Source organism: Molothrus aeneus, chromosome 2 (genome assembly GCF_037042795.1).
Source record: "Molothrus aeneus isolate 106 chromosome 2, BPBGC_Maene_1.0, whole genome shotgun sequence".
In the NCBI taxonomy this organism is placed as follows: domain Eukaryota; kingdom Metazoa; phylum Chordata; class Aves; order Passeriformes; family Icteridae; genus Molothrus; species Molothrus aeneus.
Window position 1 is genome coordinate 103507364 of NC_089647.1, and position 25064 is coordinate 103532427.

Here is a 25064-nt window from a genome sequence, read left to right on the forward strand (position 1 = left end):
TCCCCTCCAGTCAGGCGGGTTACGGTGGGACGGTTTCCAGCCTGGGAAACATCCCAGTCCCAAGGTTAAACTTCAGTGGTTGGAACCTTTCTCCGTAAGGCCGCTCCTGCCCGGGGGCGTACCTGGGTGCTAGACACGCTCCCCCGCGCCCCGGCTTGGATGCGGATCGCTGCTCCGCGTCTCCCGCAAACACCGAGGCTCTTTTCCCTCTCTGCCCATAGCGGTGCACGAACTGCCCCAAACCCGCCCCGCGCTCTGCGGCCAGGGCGGCGCCACGGCCCTTAGACAGCGCCCGCGCAGGGAGAGCCCTGAGCTGAGGGCACTGTCGGGCTCAGTTCTCGGGGTCCCGCGGCAGCCGGTGCCGGGAGAAGCAGGGCCGGCGGTGCCGGGAGAAGCAGGGCCGGCGGTGCCGGGGGGCCCGAGGACCGGTCCCGCCGCCCACGGAGAGCCGCCGGGGTCTCGCCTGCGGCGCCGCCCAGCTTCGCCAGGGGGCGCCGCGCACGGAGCAGGGAGGGGGGGAGGGCGAGTCACAAGACGGCCGCAGCTGTTGCTGGCAGGCCCGGGCAGCATTCCGGGGAGGGGCGCGGCCATTGGCTGAGGGCGAGCACCGCGGGCGCTCCTATTGGCTGGTGGTGGGGAAGGCGGGGCGAGGACGTCTTTAAATGCGGCGGCCGAAACTCGAGCTTGCACTCTCCGAGCCGGGGAAGCAGCGGTAGCGAGCCGGGACCGCCAGCAGCCGAACGCCGCCGGGACATGCTCGCAGCCTGACTGACCGCAGGTGGCCGCCGCGCCCGGGACACGAATGAAGAAACAGCTGCTCCTCCTGTTCACACACCGGGGACTCGTCAGCCGAGGGGGCCGCAGGGGGAAGCGTCGCCGAAAATGGCCTCGTTCAGCATCCGCGCCGCGCGTCCCGAGGACTGTCCCGAGCTGCTGCGACTGATCAAGGTGCGGGCGGAATGCGCGGCGGGGGGGGCAGCGCTGCCCGGTGCCGGAACAAAACAAAACGAGCTGTTGCGGAAGGGACGGGGGGTGGGGAGAGGCCGCTCACATCCTCCTTCTCTTCCAGGAACTGGCGAAATACGAGGACATGGAGGACCAGGTGGTGCTAACTGAGAAAGGTAGGGAGGGTGCAGGAGTGAGGCCACCCGGCTGGCGGCCGAATGATAGCGCCTGTGGCTCAGGTGCCTGTGTATTCTGCTTTTCTAGAGCTGCTTGAGGATGGTTTTGGCGAGCACCCTTTCTACCACTGTCTGGTTGCAGAAGTGCCTAAAGACCAGTGGTCGTCTGAAGGTGAGGCTTCCTGATACTTACTTTTGGACGCTAAATACACAAGCATCATTTGCTTAATATTAATGATTGTAGATGATGTTCCACCAATGGACTGGGGTAGGAGGACTAGGTTAACTGCTAAAATTCAATAATGTATAGTGATACTCTGCTGAAGTGGTTGCTAATCCTGGAAGCATGGGAGATCAGGTATAACATAATGTGCTTGACTCCGATTATTAAATGGCTTTTCTTGTTTGACCCTGACTTACCTTTATGTAATTCTGTTGAATCACATTTTTTTCTTTAATTTGTCCCCAATCTTCAGGTTACAGTCTCTAGCTTCGCCATGTACATGGCCCTTCTGTGTACATGGATGGGCGGGGAGGTAACTAAAAGATCCGTTACACAATAAAGTAGATGATCATAATATGAGGTAAGGCCTACAGGGACAAGTGCTATTCCCAAACCTTTACCAAAGACACAGTAGATGGCAGAAACCTGTTTGCACGCTTCTCTTAGAGTATGTGCAGAGTGTTATGGCAGATGTAGTTAAAATACTCAGGGTTTATGTCCAAGTGGGCGCTTGTTGGAAGAGTTGGTTTCTCTTCTCTCTTGAGCCCACAGAGTTAAAATTGAAGCTGCAACTTTACTTATCTTGACTTCCTGGTGCTGAAGGTAAAGAAAACAGTGTGATGCTCAGTGGAAGCGCTTGAAATGCTGCTGTAAAGGTGGCCTGTAAATAGGCCTTCTGGAACAGTAGTTACTGAGGAATATACATGGAAGGATCAGGGTTTGACAAATGATTCCTAAGGGAGAAGAGCTGGGGCAATTATCTAGATTGTGAGGTGCTGTGTAAAATATTTACTTGTCTTCCAGACTGGAAATGAATCAGTAGAGTGTGCATTATTTTGTAGAAAAAGGCCATGTTTGCACTTACTATGACAGTGCTTTTGAGGATTTTGAGTAATCTTTTTTTTTATTAGGCTGATCCAAATTTGTCAGAACTTGTGTTTTCAATTGTGTGCTTATTTGCAAACTTTATTTTTAATTGTAACCTAGTATCAAATGTCTGCATGTCTCAGAGAATCTGTATGTTTAAACATGCATGTAAAACTTAGTATTTTTACCTTGTAAATTCTCTCTGGCTGAAGTTACACCCTTTGTTTCAGAAACATGCGTTGTGGGCTTTGCCATGTATTACTTCACTTATGATCCATGGATTGGAAAACTGCTGTACCTAGAAGATTTTTATGTGATGGCTGAGTACAGAGGTACCTATTGCAGAATTAGATGAGTTACTACCCATAGGGCTTCTGTAGATTTAAAACTTAAGCTTCTTGTTTTTTGGTTTTTTTTAGGACTTGGTATTGGGTCAGAAATTCTGAAGAACTTGAGTCAGGTATGTCTAAGTGCTAAGTCTAGACAAGAACTAAAGGAGGTGGCAGGACTCTAGACAGCTTAACACATTGCCTAGAGTCTGGTAAACTGTGAGAAATGCTGCAGTGGCTGCTGGCATGAACTCAGTGACTTGTGGTGGTGTGCAGTTGTGAGTAATGTGGCTGGTTGTCACTGGGGCTGTCCCTGGGCACTGTGACCGTGTGGCATTGGTTTGCAGGTGGCTGTGAAGTGCCGCTGCAGCAGCATGCACTTCCTCGTGGCCGAGTGGAATGAACCCTCCATCAGGTTCTACAAGAGAAGGGGCGCCTCGGATCTGTCCACCGAGGAGGGCTGGAGGCTCTTCAAGATTGACAAGAAGTATCTCTTGAAGATGGCAGCAGAAGAGTGAGAGATTATTCCAGCAAATAAATGTTTTCTGTGAATATATGTGCTCTCTGAATAAACTCCTTGCTTTCTGTCTATGTACAGTTTGTAGTGGAATAAAGTAGTGTGGATGCTAATAATGACAGTGCAGGTGTGATTATAGAGTAATGGTACTGTGTTCTGGAGCTGAGGCATCTGTGAAGTTCAGTATGTGCTTGTGTTGCATCCTTTACCAGTGTGGGCTTGTAATCCCTGTATATGGAGACTTCATTCTTGTAAGTGTCATTCAAATGTGTACAATGTACACACTGGTAGGGTTTGTTTTAATTATTGCCTTTTATAAAAATAAAATAGTGTTTTCACTTCATGGCAGTAGTTTTGACTTCAATTCTCATATAAAGTTTTCCATCAAAAAACACACAGATTAACAAAAGACTGGCTTGGTGTCAGCCTTCTCACAAGTTAAATGATTTACCATGGTCCCAGTGGGATAATAAAAGGGCACTTGTGTGCCTGTGGCAGCTGGTGGTGCAGGGCATCCTGCCTTGTGATCTATATTTTTAGGTACAATTGATTGGAGTCCCTAAATGAGGTTGCTGCTGTCTGGACAGCTGACCCAGAAAGTCCAGAGCTTGGGACTTCCACTTACCTGCAGAGCACCTCAGCTGGAAGGGCACAGCCTTGAAGGGAAAGATCCATCCGGGTGTGGTTTCAAGGCCTGAGTAACAAAAAATTGGTTCTGACTGGTCATGTGAAATGAAAGTATATCTACAGCTCAATTATATGATTCAGGTGCAATGTGTTTCTGATCATGATTTTAGATCAGGTTCAGCATTTCCTTTGAGCCTCAGTGCTGTGCTGAGCTCTAAGTGCTGTGTTAAGCAGTAGGAAACCAGCCCTCTTTTTTCAGCCTTTATACAGTAGAAAGTGAAAACAATGCTGCTCATCAATTTTTTAGTTGTCTTTGAAACAAATTAACAACTTTGCAGTACTGTGTTTGCACATCTCATAAGCTGATGACAAAAGTGGATGCTTGCAAACTTTGTGCTGCCCTCCTTTTGCTCTCTGGTAACCCTGCAATAAAAGGCTTTTTTTGGCCAGCATTGCTTTCACTTCAAAGAAGGGAAGAGACTTAGCTGCCTTGTAACATAAACTGGTTTAAATAAAACAAGGTTTTAAACCTGTTGCTCACTGCATAAATCATGTGTCACATGGAAGATGTTTCCTCATCCTGGAGAGTAGTGGGCAGTGGCTGCTTCAGCCGTGGGAAATGCTGCACTAATTTTAAGAATAAGGTATTGCTCTGCCCAGGCCCAACAGAGAGCTGTGCATGAAACTGTTCTTATTTTCTGTTTTGTTTTTGGTTTTAGCTGATGTGTAGCCAGCAGTGTGCCAGCTCTGCCTAGGTGTGAGGTTTGGCTGTCAGCTGTTGCTTCAAGAGTGAGAACACTAATAAAAAATAGAGGCGCTCTTGGAGGAGAGCAGAAGGTAGCTCTTCCTTGGGGGCATTGGTGGACAAGAAGCTCAACATTGTCTTGGCAATGTGCACTTGCAGCCCAGAAAACAATCCATGTCCTGGGCTTCATCCAAAGCCCTGTGGGCAGCTGGTCAGGGGAAGGGGCTCTGCTCCTCTGCTCCCCTCTGGTGAGACCCACCCAGAGTGCAGCATCCAGCCCTGGGGTCCCCAACGTCAGAAGGATGTGGACCTGCTGGAGTGAATCCAGAGGAGGCCATGAAGATGATCAGAGAGCTGGAGCACCTCTCCCATGAACACAGACTGAAAGAGCTGGAGCTGCTCAGCCTGGAAAAGAGAAGGCTCCAGGGAGACCCAGCAGCTTTCCAGTACCTAAAGGGGAAAGCTCGAGAGGGACCTTTCACAGGGGCAAGAGGGCTTTAAGCTGTAGGAGGGCAGGTTTAGGCTAGCTAGTAAGAAGAAATGTTTACTGTGAGGGTGGTGAGGCACTGGAATGGGTTGCTCAGAGTTATGGATGTCTCAGTCCTGGAAGCATTCAAGGCCAAGCTGGATTTGAGCAATGTGGTCTAGTGGGTGACATCCCTGACCATGGAGAAGCTTGGAAGGACATGCCCTGTGAGGTCCCTTCTAACCCAAACCATTCTATGGTCCTGTGATATGGTTCCAGGGCTTATCTGGACTAACTCCAGCTGGACTGAAAATGGAATCTGTCACAAAAATTACCTTGATTGAGCAGGTCAGGTTCTGCATAAGAAACATCCCTTTCCAGGACTACCCCAGTGTGCAGCACCTCAGCTGCTGTGGCAGCCTTCACACCACACACAGCAGCCCGAGGCTCAATCCCTCTCCTACCCAAAGGGAGTGGAAATCTGTTTCTCGCTTGGCCGAAGATTAAATGCCAGGTTACAAACCTCCCTACCCTTGCTGCTACTCTGTTCTCTACTGGAATTCAGTAGGTCAAAAGAAGGGAGAACAAGCATAGCCAAGGAACCAGCCCAAGAGCTGGTGATGGAGGCAGAATGGGAAAGAGGAGAGGGTCTCAAGCAGTTCTCACTGAGCATCAGGGTGTTGTGTCTTCTCCTTGGTGAAGAGGTAGTAACTTCACTGGTTACTCTGTGAGCTACATTAACCTCATCTCATCTCCTGCATCTCAGTCCTAGTGGAATCTGTTTTGAAGTTATTTTAAGCTTGTGCTTCTGGCTCCATTTATCAGACCAGAAGGTGATTGCTAGTAGAGTAGTTTAAGAGTGGTTTTATTTTGAAATTAACAGTTCATTAGATATCTAGGACAGGCCAGCTTAAATCTCAGGCCCCAGACTTCTGGAGCACAATAAAGCTATCAAAGCTGCATGACTGAATGGAACAAGCTAACTAATTAGGCATCATAATTAGAAAAGTAAGCAGCTTAGTCAAATTTTCAATCAATTTAAAATTGTTTATCATATCTTGTTCATCTTCTGCCAATGTGGCTTACTATTGCATTTTCTAAATGAATTCTGATGGAATGGAGTCTCAGGCAGTCACAGAAAACAAGTGCTAAATGAGAAGACGTTTTCTAGCCAGTGGGGATAATTTTAAACATTCACACCTGAAAGGAAATGCAAGGACCAACCTTTCAGATACGACTTTTGCTGAGATCCTAGTCAGAGGCAGGGTTTTTAAAACCAGCAGAAGAATTCTCACAGTTTTGGTAAGAGTCTCCAACAGTGATGTGGTAATGCCGTGGGTCAAGAACAGACCAATTTTAAATTCCCTCAGTAACTTTTCCTCAAGCTACAGGAGGACCAAATTGCCTCTGGAACTACAACTGAGACATGCAGCAGAGTGTTTTCTGTGGCTTTAGGTGCTGGAGAAACCTCACCTGCTGTGACTTTCCTCGGTTCCAGGACCACAAAGCCACACGGCGAAGCTGAGAGCCAGCCTGTGGTGGGGGCTGAGCCACACCAGCTGGTGTCCCACCTGTGGGAGCCATGGCAGCAGAGGCCCAGGGCTGGAGCGTGCTCTGCCAGCGCTGCGCCGTGCCCGGCTGCAGCGAGCCTGCCTCCGGGCAAGAGTCAGGCAGCGAGTGTTACAGCGCTGATAACATCTCCAGGCAGCCGAGGCACAAAGCTCCTCCTCGCTCTCCCTCTCAAACCCGTGCCCCGGGAAGATCTCCTCAGGCTGAGCCAGCCAGCGGGACGTTTCGCAATGGCAGAGTTTCCTCATTCCCATGGGGTGGGGACAGAAGGGTGGCCTTGGACAGACTGGCGGCCGGAGGATGCGTCAGGACCGTGCAGAGGAGCGCCGGGCTCGCCGCCCCCTCTCCGCTTGGCCTTTTCCTGTTCACAGGCTCCTGCACAATGATCCGAGCCGTAGCCATAGCGACGACATAGTGGAAGGAGGCTTTTTTTGACTACATAAGTTAAAACAAATTATATGTGAGAAAAACAACCCCTCCCCCTCCCCTCTTCTTGTCCAGAGCCTTCGATGTCGATGTAATTCAAAAAGCCAATGCAAACTTTTCTTGTGAAAAAGCACATGGGGGCTTTACTGCATTCCTGCTCGGTGTTTTGCCTTGGGAGAGTCGCCGTCCTGGAGCCCGGCCCGGGGAGCCGAGGTGTCAGCTCAGGGCAGACACCAGCTCCGTACGGAGCGGGACTCGGGAAAGCTCGGCCTGAATCCCCGCCAGGCAGCGCTGCCTCGGGCTGGAGGGCAGCCCAAGGGTGTGTGTCGTGCCTCCTTTCTTTGAGCTGACCAGGAGCTTTATTTCCTTCGGCTTGCTCAAGCTTCCTCTCCACAGCGCTCGCTCCCTGAGCTCTCCCTCCGCGGCCCTCACACGGGGAGCGGAAGCTGAGCTGAGCTCCGGGCCCTCACACGGACGGACGGGCCGAGGGACCAAACCTGCGCATTTAAATAATACACCTCACGCAACACACTCGGCTGTGCCCGGTTGTTTTGCTTGCCTGGGCAGGATTGCTTAATTTTATTTTATTTTTTTAACCTCAGGTGTCAGAGAAGTGGGTGCAATTTAAAGGAAGGTCTCAGCTGTTGTCTGAAACCAAGCAGCAAAGCAGCACCGAGCCTGCTGCTAATGTTTAATCTTGCTGGAAACTCAAAGCAGGCTCTAACTTCACCATCTTTCTCTCACCAAGACCTGGCTAACTTTTTTTGCTGTCCAGACGTTTTTGGGGAAATACAGCCTTGATGGAGGGCTTCAGTACCCATCAGGAGCTCAGGCTTGTCCCCACAGGGAGCTTGTGAGGAGAGGGTGTGAGGCTGAGGATGGTGGATGTGGCTCTGGGGCAGGAGCACAGCCCAACACAGTGCAGCCGTGGGAAATGCACCTCTCTCCACCCTCAGGCCTTGCCCTGCCGAGCTCTGACTTTTTCTGTGATCAGAAACTCTGTGTATGATAACAGAATAAAGCACAGGTACACACCTCAATTGAAAATAGTGACTGAGGGGGAAGAAATTCCATCTTCAAACCAGTTTCGGTTTCATTTCAGAGATTTGCTTCAGGCCAAAGCAAGAAACAAAACGCCCCAGGGGATAATTTGCTTGTGAGGATGGAAAACAAACACCCTGTTCAGAAACTGCTCTCAGGTAAATAGTTCTCTTTATTTTGTTCCAAACTTTGCGTATTTCAATTGTTGATATAGCAGGTGTCAGATGGTCACACCTACTCAAAGGAAAAAGGAACCTCCGTTTTCTTGAACTATTTCCTTTCACCACTAAAACAGACTAAAAATAACATGCTTTGGTAAGACAAAACCAGGCACCATCCTCTACTGAAAGTTTGCTGTACAGTATGATGAGGTGGGTTTACATCTTCACAATCACCTCCCAGGAACCCACTGTGCAGGGATAAGACATGAATCCCTGGAATTCCTACTAGAAACTTTCCTCCACACAGGGAAAAACGTGAGAGACACGGTAGCTTTCCACATGAAAGCCCATCAGTGTTTCCAAGTAACTGGATATTTGCAGTGTTATTTTCAAAACACACTGATAAAACTTCAGGGTGAGACTTTGGAAAGCTGGCTACTATAATTGGACACCCAGATACCACTGTGGAGGTACCTTTGAACAGAGTTTCTTTATTGCTCTCATGATGAGCAAACTCCAGTCTGGGCTCTCTGTGATCTCCCTGAACTTCCAGATTTGGCCCACTTGAGTCACCAACACAAAAACAGTACCACACACCTTGTGCAGGAGGAAACAAGACTCGTAGTTTTGGTCTGTAGTCTCGTGCCTTTTGCAATCAGTTCACATGACAGCATTTGGGTTTCTCCCCCAGCCAGCTTCCTGCCACGGCCTAGCACAATGTACCAGAACATTTCCAACCCCTGCCTCAGTGTGTTTCAGCTACAGTTGCAGGTACACAGATGGGTCTTTTTGAAAGTTAACAGAGAGAGATGGGTCTAACTCTGCCCTCACCACTCCTAGAGGTCATAACCTCCATACAGAGGTGTAGCTTTGCCACTGGGGCAGAAAATGTAAATTAAAAAGGAGGCAAGAGAAGAGATCTGCAACACTGAAGGAGGCCAGGTGCAGGGGCTGACCACAGCCTGCCACAGGAAGTCACACACTCAGCAGAGGAAGCAGCATCAAGGGAGACAGTTTCAGCTTTTTTCTTTACAGATAATGTAATCAGAACAAACTGTAAGACTTATTTCACAAAATCAGAAGCCTGAGAGGCATATTCTTGGGATACATTGATAATTTCTGGATTATTTTTACCTCCCATTGATGTCATTAGCCATGACTTAATGGATTAGCAAGTACTAATTTTGGATTTGGTGGTGTAGGAACAGGAATTATTTGTTGCTGAAGAGCAACAGCAGAACTGGCAGATGAAGGCAGAAACAAGTGCTGGGATCAAAGAAATAGCACCTTATTAATCCAGTTTTAAACAGAACCAAAACTAGCTGAAATTTTGAGGGACAGTGGCTATGCTTTAGCTAGGCAAGAAAGCACAGCCATTTTATGTAACTACATTTCTCTGAAAGCTGTAAAACTGCCAGACTGTAAAACATGGTGATAAACCAAAGTTCACTGCATTACAAAGTACAGCTGGTCCAAATGACAGTGAAGTCAGGACAAGGCTAAAGAATCCCAAAGGAAAACAAAAATAAATTACGTAAGCAAATACTCAGGATTTATAGGCATGAGTTGATGACCTTCTCAGCACAAAGTAATAAAATTATTCTGTATTTGCATGCTGGGTTTGCCATGACCACAATTTGAAATTTGATTACAGGAGTTCTGCAGGGACTCAGAACCCCAGAGCTCCTTTACTTGCCATTTGGGCTTGGTGTCAACAAGCTATTTTCTGCTGTTAAAAGCCAAAGCACTTTTCACCTCCACAGCTCAACATACTCAGACATCCCTCCTTCACTCCAAGGCAGGGCCAGGTTTGCTTCTAGGCACCCATAGCCATGTGCCTCTCCAGCAGTTTGGGCAGCTGGGGCTTCCCTTACACAGGCCTACATCTGGTTTCTCAGTTGGGGTATTTTCTGCAATAAGCACAGGATTGCAAAAATGAAAGGTCCTTTTACACAGGTCTAAAAGCAAGTAGAGGTGTAGAGAAGGATGTGACATTATCTCCTGTTTGTTCTTAAGGAAACTGTTGAGCCTTTTGGATCCAAGCAGTGGCAGTCCTTTCCTTTAAGTTATAAAGCATCAGGTGCCCCTGTTTACAGAAGTAAAGAATATAAATCAAATATAAATGCACCTCAGGCTCTTGCAGCTTGCAATAAAAGGTTTAGAAGCACCAGCATGCTGTGGGCTGTGCTGGGTCAGGCTTCACCCCTTGCCAGAGTGCAGACACAGCCCCTCATCTGGCTGGGCTGCCCTGCATGTGCAAAGCCCCAACACTATGGGGACAGGGGCACTTGCAGCTGGTCCTTCTCTTTCATTATCTTTTCCAGGCTCAACCATGGTGCCTTACACAGCTCTAAATAGCACTCATCACAGGTGCTGCAGGATGTTTCAGAGGAGTTTCTGTGGGAGCTGGCACAGAACAGAGGGGCACAGAGGTGTCCCTGAGCTGTTCCCAAACCCTTGGTACCCAAGCATTTGCTCTACACTGAAGGTCACACTGAGTGCTCCACAGGAGATGCCTGGGAAAACAACCACAGACAGCTCCAAGTGTCAAATCCTCCTAGTGCTGTTTCTGGTGAGACTGCAGCCAGCAAAACCTGCCTGGCTGCAGCATGGGGGACACCTGCAGGCTCAGCACCTGCCAACACACACACACACACACAGGCACACACCACGCCAGCCAATGCCAAGACTGCGCCCTTTTCCAGGAAGGCTGAGCCCCAGCAGTCTCATGACACGGCAAACAGTGTTTGAGGAGAGCCTGGCTTTGTCTGAGCCTGCTTCTCTGCGGCGAGGCTGAGCTGGGCAGTCAGGATTCAGTGCCTGCTGGGACACCACAGCCAGAGTCACAGCTGTGGCCTCACTGGCCACATGGTGGGAGCATGATGGAGGAGAAACCTGCTGAGGCAAACACTGGCAGCCATGGGGGCAAGCGTGGGTTCATCCTTCCCCAGGCCTTTGGGCATGCCAAGGGCAGAGCAGGGCTGGCAATGGCTCTGCTCTCTGCTGGCCCCCTCAGCAGCTACTCTGCATCACAGGGAAAGGAAGTTCAAACTTCTTCTTCAGACAGGGAAGTGCCTTGTCTGAAGAGACTTTCAGACTGGAGCATGAGGGCCAAGGGTGTGCTACAGCGCCGTGGACAGCAGCACACTTGGCTCCCTGTCTCACATGGGTAAAACATACACTGGGTTTTGTAAGTGAAGAAATACAGCACCCTGCAGTGAAGCAGCAAGTCTTCCCAAAACCAGCTTTCTGCAATGCAGCTGGCATGAAACATCAGTATTTTTTCCAGAGAGTCTCTTTTACCAAAACACTTCAAACTCAGCCACCACCCCAGGCCAGACATGTACAGCCAGGATGTCCAGGGCTGACTTCAAATCAGCCTTCCCTGTGACACCTGAGAACAACTTCCACGGGCATCCAGCAGAGCTGACACCATTAAGTAAATCCCCTTTTTTTCATAGTTTATTTAATCACATAGTCTCAGAGTTATGTGTGACTCACATCCGTGTGAGTGAGCGCATGTATGTGAGTTCCTCTTGTTCTGCCCCGTTAATGCCATAGTTAAAAGACTTTTCCCACAGACATTGAGTGGAGCTTGACTTCATTCACAGCAATTACAGTTAGTACCTGAGTGATAATGTGCATGAACAGTACATGAGTTGCACCTGATCATGATAAGTTTTTTGAGTAGTATCCATTAAAGGTGTAGCAGTGAATTTATAATGCTCATGTCCAGCTGTGGGATGAGTGGGATTACAGTGGGCTGGGTGAAATCTGGCTGAAGGGCAGGGCTCAGAGGGTTGTAGTGAATGGGTCTACATGTGTTTGGTCACCAGTGGTGCTCTTCAGGGCTCAGTTCTAGGGCCAGTTCTGTTCAATATTTGGATAAAAGGAGGCTGAAGGGCAATCTCGTTGCTCTCTACAGCTTCCTGGAGAGGGGAGTGATGATCCCTTCTCCCTGGGATCCAGTGATGGGATGTGTGGGAATGGTTCAAAGCTGCATCATCAGGGGAGGTTTAGACTGGACATTAGGAGCCTCTTTGGCAGGAGTGTGATCAAACCCTGGAACTGGCTTCCTAGAGAGGTGGCCAATGGCCCAAGACTGTCAGTGTTTAAGAGGCATTTGGACAATGCCCTTAGCAATCTGCTTTGGCTTTTGATCACCCTGAAGTGGTCAGGCTGTTGGACTAGATCACAAGGATGTGTTGTTGTATCACAAAGAACAGAGCAGAATAGAACAGTTTCACAGTTTCAGCAGAAAGTGTGTTGAAGACACTAAAAACTGCATTTTTATATAAAATAATTTATTGTAAGTGTCTTATTCTTGAGACAACTGTATGACTAGAGAATTAAATAGGAGACTGTTACAACCACCAATAAGAAGTATGTATTACACCCTCTGTTTTGGAAATTGCTGCCCATTGCAGTCAAGTGCCATGTTTCGTGTCCTTTGGCCAGCCAAAAAGGACATATTCCACCAGGAACCCCAGTGTGTCCCTGGGTGTGTCCCAGCAGGGTGAGGACCTGGTCCCCACAGCAAGGACTGGCTGGTACCTGCCTCCCTGGAGGTGTTACAGGGGTTTGGCATGGCAGGAGAGCCCACATCCCACAGAGTCCTGTGGTGGGGCTGACTAATGGCTGAGCCACAGCTCCAGTGCAATGAGCCCATCTCCTCTCTTTTCCTGGAGGGCAGTGCCTGGGTGCCATTTGGGCTTTTTCCTGTGCCTTTTATTTTGTGAAAAAGGCAGGAGGTCCTGTGGTGCTCTAGGCTGCCCATGTCACCTGATGTGTGGGTGGGGGGCTCAGCATCATCTTGAGACCCTTCCTTGGGCCATCTCCTTCCAAGACAGCTCAGTTCAGCCCAGCCTGACCCTGTGAGCTCACACCAGCACTGCTGCCAACGCCTCCTGCAAACGAGCCCTGAAAATTCTTTTCAGGCACCCAGCACCTGCCAGTTTCTTTTTAGTCACAGGCTCTGCAACACTCGATTTTGTCTGTCCTTCCCTGCCCTGTGACAACCCCTCATCCCATGTCTCATCTGAAGGTAAATAGTGCCCAGGGAACTTGGCACTTGGCAGGAAACCCTCACCTCTGCTGAGCCTGATCAAAAGGAACCTTCAAGAATGCCCCAGGAGAAACATTTGGTGCACTTCTCCAGCAAAGTGTTTAATGACATTTATCAATCCAAAAGCATCACTGCACTGGGATTATCATATGACATATTTGTTGTGTCTAGTTATGTTTTCAGTAAGATAACAATGGCTCAGGCCTGTTAATCTTAAAGAGAATTAGGACACTGTAATGGCACAGGCATGCTTGAAAAGGCCCAGATAACTTCTTTCTTATAAACACAATTTTGCTTGTCTCTTTCCTTCCTTTTTTTAGGACAAATGAAGTAGATCAAGTGAATAAATCAGTGCCTAAATCTCCATCCCAGAAGCAAGGACCCCTTTTGATTTCCTTGCTACAAGTAAGTTGGTCTCTATGAAATTTATTTAAAATCTCAAATTATTTTCCTTTTCCTGAAGTTTAAATGTTTAAACAATAAAATGTTTAAAGAATATATCACCTATAGCAGTCAAAATACAACTCATTATGAAATACAATAACAAGACTTTGGTGTTACTGTAGCAGCTTGAGTGAAATCGGGGTTTGGAGGGCTGTGCTACTGGGTGCCTTCCCATCTCCAGCTTTGTGCATCCTGGAGGAACAGGTTTTCCTCTCACACAGCTGCAAATCCCCCACAGAAATGTCCCTTAAGCTTTAACCTGGGGAGAAGTGAGTTGCCCCCTCCAACTGTACTGCTGAGCTGGGAGTAAGAAAGGGGAAAAAGGAGGAAGGGATTGGTAAGAAACCAATCCTTACTAGTGTGGGGAGAAAATCAACAATGGAGAGCAAGCATAAAAAAATCCACTGCAGGTTTTCACTGTGGCCTTTTGAAACCATAGTGCACATGTTTGCTCGCTCTTGTTTTGATGTTTCTTTTCCTTTTTTTTCTTGTCCCCATCCTGCACTCACTGTGGAGGGAAGGTCAGGTTTGAGGAGCTCACCTGGCCAAGGGCACCACAGTGTTCCCCCTGTCAGCACAGCTGTCTCCTGTAGCTGCCTTCACGTGAGCAGGAAACTGAATGTTAGAAAAACAAACACCATGCCAACCTCTTCATAAATAAACACTCATAACCTTGATTAAGTCCCTGTTATGCAAGGCACAACAACACCCTTTCAGGGTGCAGGGCACCAGAAGTGCTGCAAAGTTGCTGTTTCCAGGATTTTAGGGACAGCCACCCAGATCTGCTGCTGTTCCAGAGTGGGGAGGCAACCTGCAGGCACCTGTGCCAGCAGTGGCTGATGTGGGACATCACCCATGGCCCCACACACCATATGTGCAGGAATAAGGGCTCCAGGAGTGCTCCAGACATGCTGCTGCAGAGCTGTGGTCCCCTGCACTGGGTCAGATGAGGCCATGGGGTCAGCACAGCCATCATCACTAAGAATTGACCTGGCTCACAACCTTGATGTTTAAAATAAATTACATTTTTTAAAAGACTGAGCCTATTGTTTTCCAGCTCTCAAAATATTAATTGGCCAGGTTTTAAGGAAACATTGTTCCAAAATTCCAAAGTGATAAAAGCTGAAAGTGATAATCATATATGAGGAGCTTGAGCATCTGTATATGACAAACCTTGAAAGCAGGGATGATGAGGTGCCAGAATTCCTCAAGAAAATGACTGAGGTGAGAGAGGAAATGTAAAGAAGACCTCGGCAGGACCCCCAGGCCAGGGAGGTGCTTTGGGCAAAGCCAGGAAAGTCTACCGGAGAGAGGGATCACAAACACAGCAAGACAAAAAAGCTGAGACAAAACAAGTTGTTGCAGGGAATTAAGGCAACAATCAAGTACAAAAACATTACAGAATCTTCTGCCCAGGAATCCTGCCACTGAGACCCTGCACGGATCAAAAAGAGTCCCACTTTTCCAGTCAGGAAGGATGTTGCAGAATTCTCCTTTTTTTCCAGGAGCATCCCTCTGGAGCTGTCAGGTGAACCAGATGGGTCTCACAATGCTCCTCAGCCTTCCTGCAGGCAGAGCAGTCTTTCAGCTGCAGGCAGAGAGTGGAGAATTCTTGTGCAAATAAAACTGCTCCTCTTGTGCATTTCACTCCCCAAGGAAAATACAAACGTACAGGAAGTCCCACAGGACTACCAATTAAAATTAGCGCCTCACACCTCCTTTGTGGTTGTGATTTTATTTGTTGCAGTTTACTTACAAGTGGTGGCTATGGATTTACTCATGGTAGTAGCCTTCCAGGACAAAAATCAGGCTTTGATCACAGCACATCACAATCTTAGTTCAGAGCCTTGTGGCCTGAGGTATGTAGAGTTCTACCTGCACATCCATGTTGCACTTTACCTCACCCACTGGGAGCCTAAAATCATTTGGGTTTTTTGCTCCCATAGTTCTGTTACTTTTGGGTGTGAGTCACCCCGGGCTGACTAGCCCAGGGCAGAGTGCTTTTACACCACTGCTCCTCTAACATTCCTCAAACAAGAGACTCTCCATAGCAGGCTAACCTCATCTGGAAATAGGACAGTAGTGCAAAAGCAATAATGGTTAAAAGCAACTGGTGAATATCTGGCCTTTTTAAGAGTTCAAGAAGGGTTGTGGTAGTAAAAGAGGATGGACTCGCATTTATGTTACCTTTTTTTTACCACAAGCTAAGCCTCCTTCCCCTTTACTGTTTTCTTCTTGGTCAAAACACAGTTGCTGATTTTAGCATCTGTGTATTTTGCTCTCTTGAACAGGGAGAGATCATACTGATCTTACTTCATCAAGGCAGAAGTACAGCCAAAGTTTGTTTGACCCCAGGGACGTGTCCTTGTACAGTTGGATGCTGTGCAAAAGCTGCTAAATGGCAGAAGACTCCAATGTTATGTATGAATTGGCTGGCGCTCCCTCTTGGCAGGGATAGAGAGAGGCGAGTAGCGCACATTTCTTTCTTCTTTCAGCCAGAAACAGCTCATCCCTTTCATTGTCAGATGAACCCGGAGGCGAGTACAGGAGAGATAAACACAACAGACCGTGCCTCGCTGACCTGCCAGTGAACCTCAGGCAGGAGAGTGAGTCCTTCGCTCGTGGCAGAGCTGAGTTTTCCCCAGCCCCATCACCGAGCTCGGTGAGAGGCGCCGTGCTGAGCCCAGCCGGGGCCCGGCCTGACTCAGCGGCAGCTCCTGATGCCATTCCTCGTCTCTGGCAGGATATGAAAAATGTGTCAAGCCTGGCACACGACAGTAAACATAATCCTTTGGGCTGGCTTTGGTGCTTTCACCAGCCCGTTTTAGTGCAGCCAGTTTGTAAACGATGCCTTTTAGACAGAAGAGCAAAACCCCCCTGGCGCCGCTCCTCAGTAAATGCAAAGATGACTTCAACGCGCGCTGCGCTGAATTACAAAACTCTTTTTTTTTTCTCTCTCTCTCTCTTTTTTTTTTTCTTTTGGTCCCACGCCGAAGTATCAGCGCAGTGCTTTGAACTGAGGTTACCTTTATGATTCACGGCATGAATGAGCACTTAGTGTGCGCATACAAGAGCCCTGTACGAATCAGGAAATGGCTCTTTCAGGTCTCCTGACAAAAGGAAGTGAGTCTGAAGCTTGCTAAATTTACAAAGAGGACGTTGGTGAACTTAATCTGGGGCAGGGGGTGGGGGGAAGGGATGAATCTCTTTTCACTGAGGATTGATACACAAACTCCCCGTGTTTGTGTGTACCGTTTTTAACAATAACAAAAATAAATTAAATGGGCCAAAACTGTGGTGGTGAGAGCCGTCTCCAGCTGGCTGCCTGTGATCGCTAGCTGGTACGTGCATACAGCCACGGAGACATTTCTGGCTTCGTGCTTCAGCATTCCCCCCTTCCCTGGGGCAGTGAGAGCTCTCCTCCATCTCTGGGGTGAAGATGTGAGCTGGCAGGGAGAGAGCATCGCCCTGCTCGGGGCTCCTTCCCTCCTCTGCCCGCGGAGCGGGGGCACGGCAGGCTCCGGGGCTCCTCCAGGGCTCCTCAGCGCTCCCAGCCAAGCGTGTGGCTCACTTTCAGTTCAAAGAAACCGACTGAACTTCCCCAAAGGCACGGGTGCTGCGCCCTGGAGTTGAACGAAGGTACTCCAGATAAAGACATGGAAGGTTCAGATGCAGTGGGACACAGAACAGCGGATTTTGGAAGATTTTGGTACGGGACGTGGTGGGTCCTGTGGTTCCACTCTGTAGCGGCCGAAGCAGAGAGAATTAAGTTCTCCTTGTGAGGTTATTCTTTTATCCGGGCATGCAGGGGCTGAACTCACTACTCCCTTACAATGCACGTTGCACAAGCCCCTGGAAAAAGATGAGGTGCTCTCTGACAGCCCTCCAGTACTTGTCTACACAGCCCCCGTGGGTAAAGGACTGCACCAACAGCCTTCTGTCCCCCCAGCCAAAAAGGGTGGAGCAAATGACCCATGCTGCCACTTCTTTGCTGAGAAAGAGCTGGACACTCACTAAAGTGCACCCTTTAGCTTTACTCTCAATCAAATTTTTGAGTCTTGTGAATGTTTACAATCACACTATAAACAAAAAGAGAAGTTCCCTGACCAGGCTGTCCAATTGTCCCCACTGCTCCTTTCACAGTTGGGCACAAAGGCTCTGGGATCACGAGCACAGCTCAGGCTGTGCCATGACTATCTGCCAGGCACACTGCAAGCAAGTCAGCTGGGATCCTCCTCCCTTCAGAAGATCCAGCAAAGCTCATCCACTACAGGATCATGCCCCAGAAACTGAGGCTGGTGATGGAGCACTGCATCCAGCTCACCTGCCACAGCAGGACACAGCACACGTGACTGACTGGCGCTGTGGGCTGCTTGGTAGATTTAGACCTTTAAATGCACACACACACACACACACAAAGGGTAAGGAGGAGTCAAGGAGCTTAGTCTACTGCAGGCATTGTGGGCCCATTTCCAATGGAACAATGGGAGGGAGGAATCCTTTAGAGGGAGCAGACTTGTAACCAGCTGTGAGACATCCTCAGCCCACCTTTGATTTTGCCAGCTTTCAACATCAGTGCAATGGCTACCAGAACACCAGCTTGAAAATGTGGCTGTGAGAGCGGCACTGGGGGAATCCATGAACTTCAAGTCCACCTTAGAGTTTCATCTTTAGGCAGAGATAGCCAGTGATGTATTCACTGTCCTGAAATAGGAGAAAATACTCCAATTGCATCAATACACCAACATTTTCTCCAGAGGGACACTAAGGAAGCTGCCAGCTCCAGTCAACTTAAGAACCATATCCAGTCAAAAAATACCAGAATCAGCTAATGGTACCGACTTACGAGGACAGAGGGTTGTTGCACAATTAGAAACATACTTTTTTCTACTGAAACAACTTCTGCTTTGTAGTTTAGATATTGTTATCAAATGTCTTCCTTGTAAACAAGAAGCTTTTGTACCTGTCAAAACCTCTCTGGAAGGGGGTTAACCTAGGCAGCTGCCAGGCCACCCAGGTGCAACAGCCAACACTGCTGTGAAAGGCTGCATCCAGGAAGGTCCAGTGGGAAGCCAAAATGCTCTTTGTCAATAGCAGTTTGTTGTGATAAAACTTGGCTTTAGAAGTAGCTCAGAATTCATAGGAAGGTACAGAAATAATAATAACAAAACAAAACAAAAAAGGGGAAAAGAACCAAATGCAGCAGTTTCTATTTGTCCGGAAGCAAATGTGCTCACCCTGAGGTTTTTCTGCCAATAAACAGCAGTAACAAGTCCCTTCAACTCCCAGGGCACTGTTTTCTCACAGGGTAAAATGCAATTCCCTCCACATCAATCTTGGTCTTTACTGCTCTCCTTGAAGGTGACAGATGCAATGACAAAAGCTCCAAAACATTTTCAATATGGCTGCTGTGAAGCCTGTGTCAGGGGCCTCCTGCAATCAGAGGACTGAGTCTAAACCAGAGTTTTGCAATGAACATTTGTGGCAAAATCCTGTGTGTTTACTGAAGGCTGCAAGATTGTGCACATTTACCTGGGCTAACTGGATTATTCCAGGATGGTGATGCTCCTTCTAGCAGAGATGCTTCACTGTCACTTTTGACACGAGACATGCTGCCTACAAGAATCCTCATCCCAATGTAGGGCCATCCTGATGACCTCCAGTTCTACAACCTTCACATGCTGCAGTTCAAATACGGTGTTTTTAAGAGACAGGACTGCCCCACCTCTGCTGCAGCCAGTGTAGCCAAGGATGCTGAGATCAGAACACTGTTTCAGCTGCATGCAGTCCAGTTACCAAGCCAAAATGCTTCAAGTGGAAGGATGACCCAACATGACACTTGGGTGGGGAATATACCATTTTTAGCCTACACTGTAATACCCACAGGCACAGTCTGGCAGAAGATAACACATGCATGCACCATTTAGTTCCATGTGTGCACACACACACATATATAGATATCTATAGACACCAGCAGTGGTCAGCTCCTCTCCTGCTCCTCATTAGGAACGTCTGGGCCAAGAGAGTTGAATGTTTACAAACTCTTGGGCTCTTACCAGCATGACACTTTTTTATTTCCTGCAGTTATAAAAACCAGAAGACATAAGGAAAGGATTCCAGCTAAGGCTGTCTCTTGCTCACATTTTGGAACCATCTCCTTGTCATGTGTGTATGCAGGTGCTTGAAGGCAGTCATTTCCTGCTAGATAAAAGCATTCCTGTTTGATGTCAATCACTTGGGACATTTTTAAGCAGCAGTGTAAATATGCTGAATTAAGACCTGATCAAGTGAAAAGCATTTAAGTGATATTTATTTAACCCAGGCTATTAAACATGCACATGTGTATATGTAAACAAAGAACTGAATTACCAAGTAATCACGTCCTTAAATGCCAATGTGGCATATGCCAAATATTGAAATAATATTAAACTGAAAAAAAACAGGCATCTAAAGCTGTATTCCCAATTCTATGGGAGATATTCTCTATGTGATATGAGAACGCATAAGTGAAGAACTATCTTAAGGGCAGAAACAAATCTATGCTTGTACCACAGGAGTGGTGTAACAGAGCATTTACTGCTCTATTTCCCAAGTTTCCTTTCCACTACTGACAAAAACACTACTTTGATCCTCCCAAGCCTGCTTAAACTATCTTGGCAAGTTTCAAGTAAAAACAAAACCACACACACACACACCTCCCAAACCCCATGCAAGAACTCTGCTCCCTGTATCAACATACATCTTTACCAGCCTAAAACAATCATAAAAACATGCACTGAACATGTTGGGAGATACTGGTTTTCTGCCTAAGGCAACCACATGCCTTACTGCCCGTACTAAAAAAGAGCTGGCCTGTTTTACAATGCCCACACAGACTGGCATTCACACTGACAAGGTCTGTTTGTTTTTCTCTAGAAGCCTGTGGAATATGCTCAGCTGGAATACCTAACCATGCAATAACAGGAATACCTAATCATGGAATAACAAAGATGTTTACAAGCATTTTGAATCTGATTTACTTTGCATTTTCTTCCCTGCTCTTTTTAGAAAGTTAATGTATCACACAAACACGTATTTCATGTTATCCTTCCCCCATTCCTCATATTCACTGATTAATTAAGGAGTGTTTAAGGCTCACCCACACAGCTTTAAATGCTCTGAGCCACTTGGATTACAGTAACTTGTAATGCATCAAGCCCCAAAAGAGAGACTCATGGAAATGACAGCAAATGATGAAAGGGTTTTATTGTGCAAAGATTTCAAAATGCTGGAAATCCTTTTGTATTTCCCTCCACATTACTTTTTCCTCCCCTCCCCTGGCTGGGAATAAGGAAACAGCCAACTTATTCTATAGCTTGTTCCCACCATGGTAACATTCTGGCTCCCATTGTGCTGCTCATTCAAGCAAAAACAAGAACAAGCATTAACAGCTCCATTCCCATCCATCCACCAGACAGGAACTCACAGATGCTTCATTACACACCTCCTGCTGGCACTGATGAGGCAGAGGACGTGTATAGAAAGGAGGGGGGGACTCAGACAAAACACAAGAGTCATTGTAATTGTTCCCATTCCCAATTCTGTGAGCTCATGTTAGCCAAAACATCCTACAACTTCCAGCTTTCCTCGCTGGTAAAATGTACAGGCACTGTCAACAGCACCTAGAGAACATCTCAGATTATGCAAACATCACATCTGTGAGTTAAAAGAAGACAGGAGGAGGGGAAAAAATGGACCATTTTCTGTAACTGGAATTTTATTTTATATATAAATAATAAAGAGACCGAGGGATTTTGAGACTTGCTACTTGCAATGTTGATCCTGCAATGGGACAAGCATGGGCAGCCTTGAGTGCCACTGCAGAACAGAGGACAGAGTCTCAGCACTGACCCAAGCACGTGGTGCCCTTTCACAGCAGCCATCCCAGCAGCCTGAGCAGATCATCAGACTGTCCTGAGGCAGAAGGCAGATTAGTCACATTCAAAATGGATTCAGGTGGTTTTCATCTTTTTCTTGGGAAATTGTTGCTCATATCTATATTTTTGTTCACCTATAACCAAAGAAAGGGGACAGAGGTTAAGGGGGAGAGGAATGGAGGGAGAAAGCAGAATTAAATTTATCACAGGCCATTTCATTTTTACAGTGTAATCAAAACGTTTTTCTTTGCTGTGGCAAGTTGATCAAAATCTGTTTGAGGAACATTCTCAACACCAATTTGCTTGCAGTAGAGATATTTAACTCTTCATATTACTGACATTAGAGCACTAATCATCATGTCTGTTCTAGAGAACTCAATTCCCATAGTTGAACTAAATGGAAAGAGAAAAGAGAACACTTCAAACCAAACACCAACTGGAATCTTGTATAATCAACCAACTTTCTCAAAAATAATTCTTTTAAATTCCCATCAAATGCATGTTTTCTTAATCTTACTTACTCTGGAGTAAGACTAGGGCAATTTAACTAGAAGAAATGGAATTACATAAATATAGATCTGGAACAGAGTGAAAATGAGATATGCCATCTTCATGGAAAATCACAAAACCCTGTCACTTCTGTGCAACTCCCAGATACAACAGCTGGATAAAATTAAAGATTTTTTTCTTCCACAGTGAGATGTGGTTTGAACTGAAGTTTGCATATCATTTTTGATGGCAAACTATAATAAGGGAGGTGCAGTGCTGCTGGTTTTTGGAATAGAGAAATATGTTGTTGTTTTCAACCCAATAGGATTTTGTCCTTGGCTGACCATTGCACAGTTCAGAGACCCATGCTGTGGCAAATCATAGAGGAAATAAGATGGTCTTTATTTTAGTAACCACATTCTACTAGGAGTATTCCCAGCAGTTGAAAATGCAGTGAGACTTTCAGGACTGATCTCATCTAGAATAAAAAAATGTGTCTTTTTAAAGATCACAGCAATGTTCTCCAACCTTTGGGATCACCCAAATCCAACAAAACATCTGGACTTGGGTATGCAGTTAAATGACAGGATTCGATTTCAAGCACAAGTAACAAACTGCCACCCCCGCAGAGCAGCTGAACTTGATACTGAATTGAACTTTCACCATCTGGTTGCCCTAGGTCAAAAATCCAGCAGTTCCCTTCATGTGCCTCCTCCAGAAACAACATGAGGTGAAGCATGTAGGTTTCAAATCCAGGAGCACTCAGGTTCTTCAAGCTCCTGGGCAATTTATTTTCACTCTTTAAAACCTTCCCCAAAGAAAGAATATGTGCCTGAAGCAAAAGGCTGACATTTCAAAAAGTGAATAAAAAAATTCTATTCATAGCAAGAAATTCTAAAAGAAAATAAAACCTATTTATGGATTTCTGTTTGAACCTTGATATTTGTGCAGTGTCACAAACAAAAGTTCAGTTTTCTTGGGTTTTTATCATTTACTAGCTCTGTCCTAGTTGACAAGAAGCACAACAATATTTCAGTGAATTTTAGAGAGGCTTTTCTTCCTCTCAGTTCTCTTGGGATTCTTTACACAATAATATTCAAAAATCCTTCTATTATTTTTTTAGTTTTTATTTTAAATTACTATCTTACAAACTATTTGGAAAACATGTATTCTTAAAGACTTTATATTCATAGCTCTAAAGGGAAAGCTAAGGTACTCAGTACATCAGCCAGTCAACAAGCTCACATTGCTGTTGTGAGAATTAGCAATAGCAATTAAAACACTTTAACATTAAAAACCAGGTTTTCTTTTAGAGCTGCCCATGAAGCAGTGGAATGCTGCTGCTCAGCAGATGGGTGACTCCACCACATCTGCAAACATGTGTGACTGATGCTGGGGCATGGAAAAAATTGATGCAGTTTGCCAGATCTGGACTCAAGTTGGCAGCAAGGAAAAAAAATAAGATTTTTCTGGTAAATGCAATACTGCATACAAAAATGATGAGGAGTACCTATAATGGCAGGATCACTTTCTGATGAAAAGGAAGTTTTTAACATGATGCAAAAATAATACAGGGCAAAGAGAAGCAAGTAGAAAACATGTTCAGAAGAGACATTCTTTATCAACTGATAACAGAGCAGACATCTGACATTTTGTGCTAAATTACATCCAATTATGTTATAATTATTTGTAATAAGCCTCAAATACAGAGCAATTTTTATCCTGTGAAACCAAACCATCACAAAAAATCAAGAGGATGTTTCTGTTTTGCTTTTCTAGAAACTGTAACCATAGGACTTGCTTGAGTTCAGAACACAGCCCCGAGGCCAAGTCAGAACTGGTATCTCAACTTGAGTTTCTGCCTTGGAGAGCCTGGAAAATGCTGCCTTCATTTCCTCCATCTTTTGTCCCCAACAGGACTCATTTGGGAGCTGCTTTAACGTGAAAGGTCAGGCACATCATGAACTTTTACAGGCTGTAAGGCAGTGCTGTACCCTGGCACTCACAAATCTTTAGAGAAAACTTATCAGCAGGGAGGAGGTTTCTTTCCCAACCCTAATACTTGTGCAAGCATGACAAAAAAGGCAAAGAGATTTTTGGTAAGGAAGGCAGAAATGGGAAGACAAAAAGGAAAATAAAAGGCCAAAACCAACCAACACCACAATCACAAGGCTTTCCTCAATTAATTCAGAACTCTTCAAACAGACATGTATTTACTTGTTATGCTCTAAAGATGAATAATTTCGATTTCTTAATTTGAATAGTGTTAGGGAGCGCATATATTCTTGATAAATTTTCGGACAAATAAAATTATCTGTCTGCACTCTCCTAATCATTATGAAGAAAACTACAAGTCAAACTTGAAAATGTTCAGCTTTTCCCAGTTACTCTGCTGCTTAGCCACAAACTATTAGCAGTCTTTATCCTTTACCTGTCTGATGCCAGGTGATGTAGCATTCTACTTCTGGGTCTGCTCTTTATTTGAAGCAGCATGGACTTCCAGGGGCTTCTCACCCACTGCATCACCCTTGAGGAAGAAAAAAAATATGCACAACATCTCAATTGAGGCAATCCATAATTAATGTTTTTACCAGAACAGAAACCCTCTTCAAAAGCTGAAACAAAAATATCTCACAAAATCAAGTGCTTCATGAGACTAATTCAGTATAATACACTCAAATATGATCTTCTACCAAACACTTTCTAGACTTTAGTCTTCCTGTAGCTAGCCAAGCAATTAAAGGGTTTGAAAGAACAAGTATTTTCAACAGAAGTGCTTTAATTGAATCATTTTGCCTGTATTAATAACAGAGGATGAATACCCATAGAGTAGATGCTATTTTGCATTCTCTGAATTCTGTGTGGATTTATACAATAGATCTCTTTTAGCACATACCCTTTTAGAGGGTGTTCTCACACTTTCCCCAACATTAATGACAGAAATCAAAGAATGAAGAGAAGCTTGTTACAGGGTCTGGTCTATCTATTTGCCAAGATGCTATAACAAACATGCATTTGATTACAGCTTTAAATAGATATCCATTTAAAAATACTTAAA

General features: G+C 46.2%; 2 protein-coding genes across 2 annotated transcripts in view; one reads left to right on the plus strand and one right to left on the minus strand.

The window, feature by feature from the left end:
* The first annotated feature begins 703 nt into the window (after nucleotides 1-703).
* SAT1 (spermidine/spermine N1-acetyltransferase 1) lies at nucleotides 704-3400 on the plus strand. The gene is made up of 6 exons (XM_066571654.1): nucleotides 704-948; nucleotides 1070-1121; nucleotides 1210-1293; nucleotides 2442-2543; nucleotides 2631-2671; nucleotides 2888-3400. Exons 1-6 carry the CDS (start codon nucleotides 883-885, stop codon nucleotides 3056-3058), a joined length of 516 nt encoding a protein of 171 aa, XP_066427751.1. The 5' UTR covers nucleotides 704-882; the 3' UTR covers nucleotides 3059-3400.
* Nucleotides 3401-20821: 17421 nt separating this feature from the next.
* The window catches only part of APOO (apolipoprotein O), a 28847-nt gene continuing 24604 nt past the window's right edge, over nucleotides 20822-25064 (minus strand). The window contains exons 8-9 of the mRNA XM_066545440.1: nucleotides 24438-24533; nucleotides 20822-21651 (exon numbers count right to left, since the gene is read on the minus strand). Of these exons, the coding sequence (XP_066401537.1) occupies nucleotides 24465-24533 (69 nt within the window). The 3' untranslated portion in view covers nucleotides 20822-21651; nucleotides 24438-24464. The remainder of the gene's footprint in view (nucleotides 21652-24437; nucleotides 24534-25064) is intronic.

What these genes read in the sequence shown, in the direction of transcription:
- SAT1 (XM_066571654.1), top strand. Translation starts at nt 883, where the DNA reads ATGGCCTCGTTCAGCATCCGCGCCGCGCGTCCCGAGGACTGTCCCGAG. An exon ending in GGTGGTGCTAACTGAGAAAG is followed by an intron (nt 1,122 to 1,209) that starts GTAGGGAGGGTG and finishes CTGCTTTTCTAG; the next exon opens with AGCTGCTTGAGGATGGTTTT. An exon ending in AGACCAGTGGTCGTCTGAAG is followed by an intron (nt 1,294 to 2,441) that starts GTGAGGCTTCCT and finishes CCTTTGTTTCAG; the next exon opens with AAACATGCGTTGTGGGCTTT.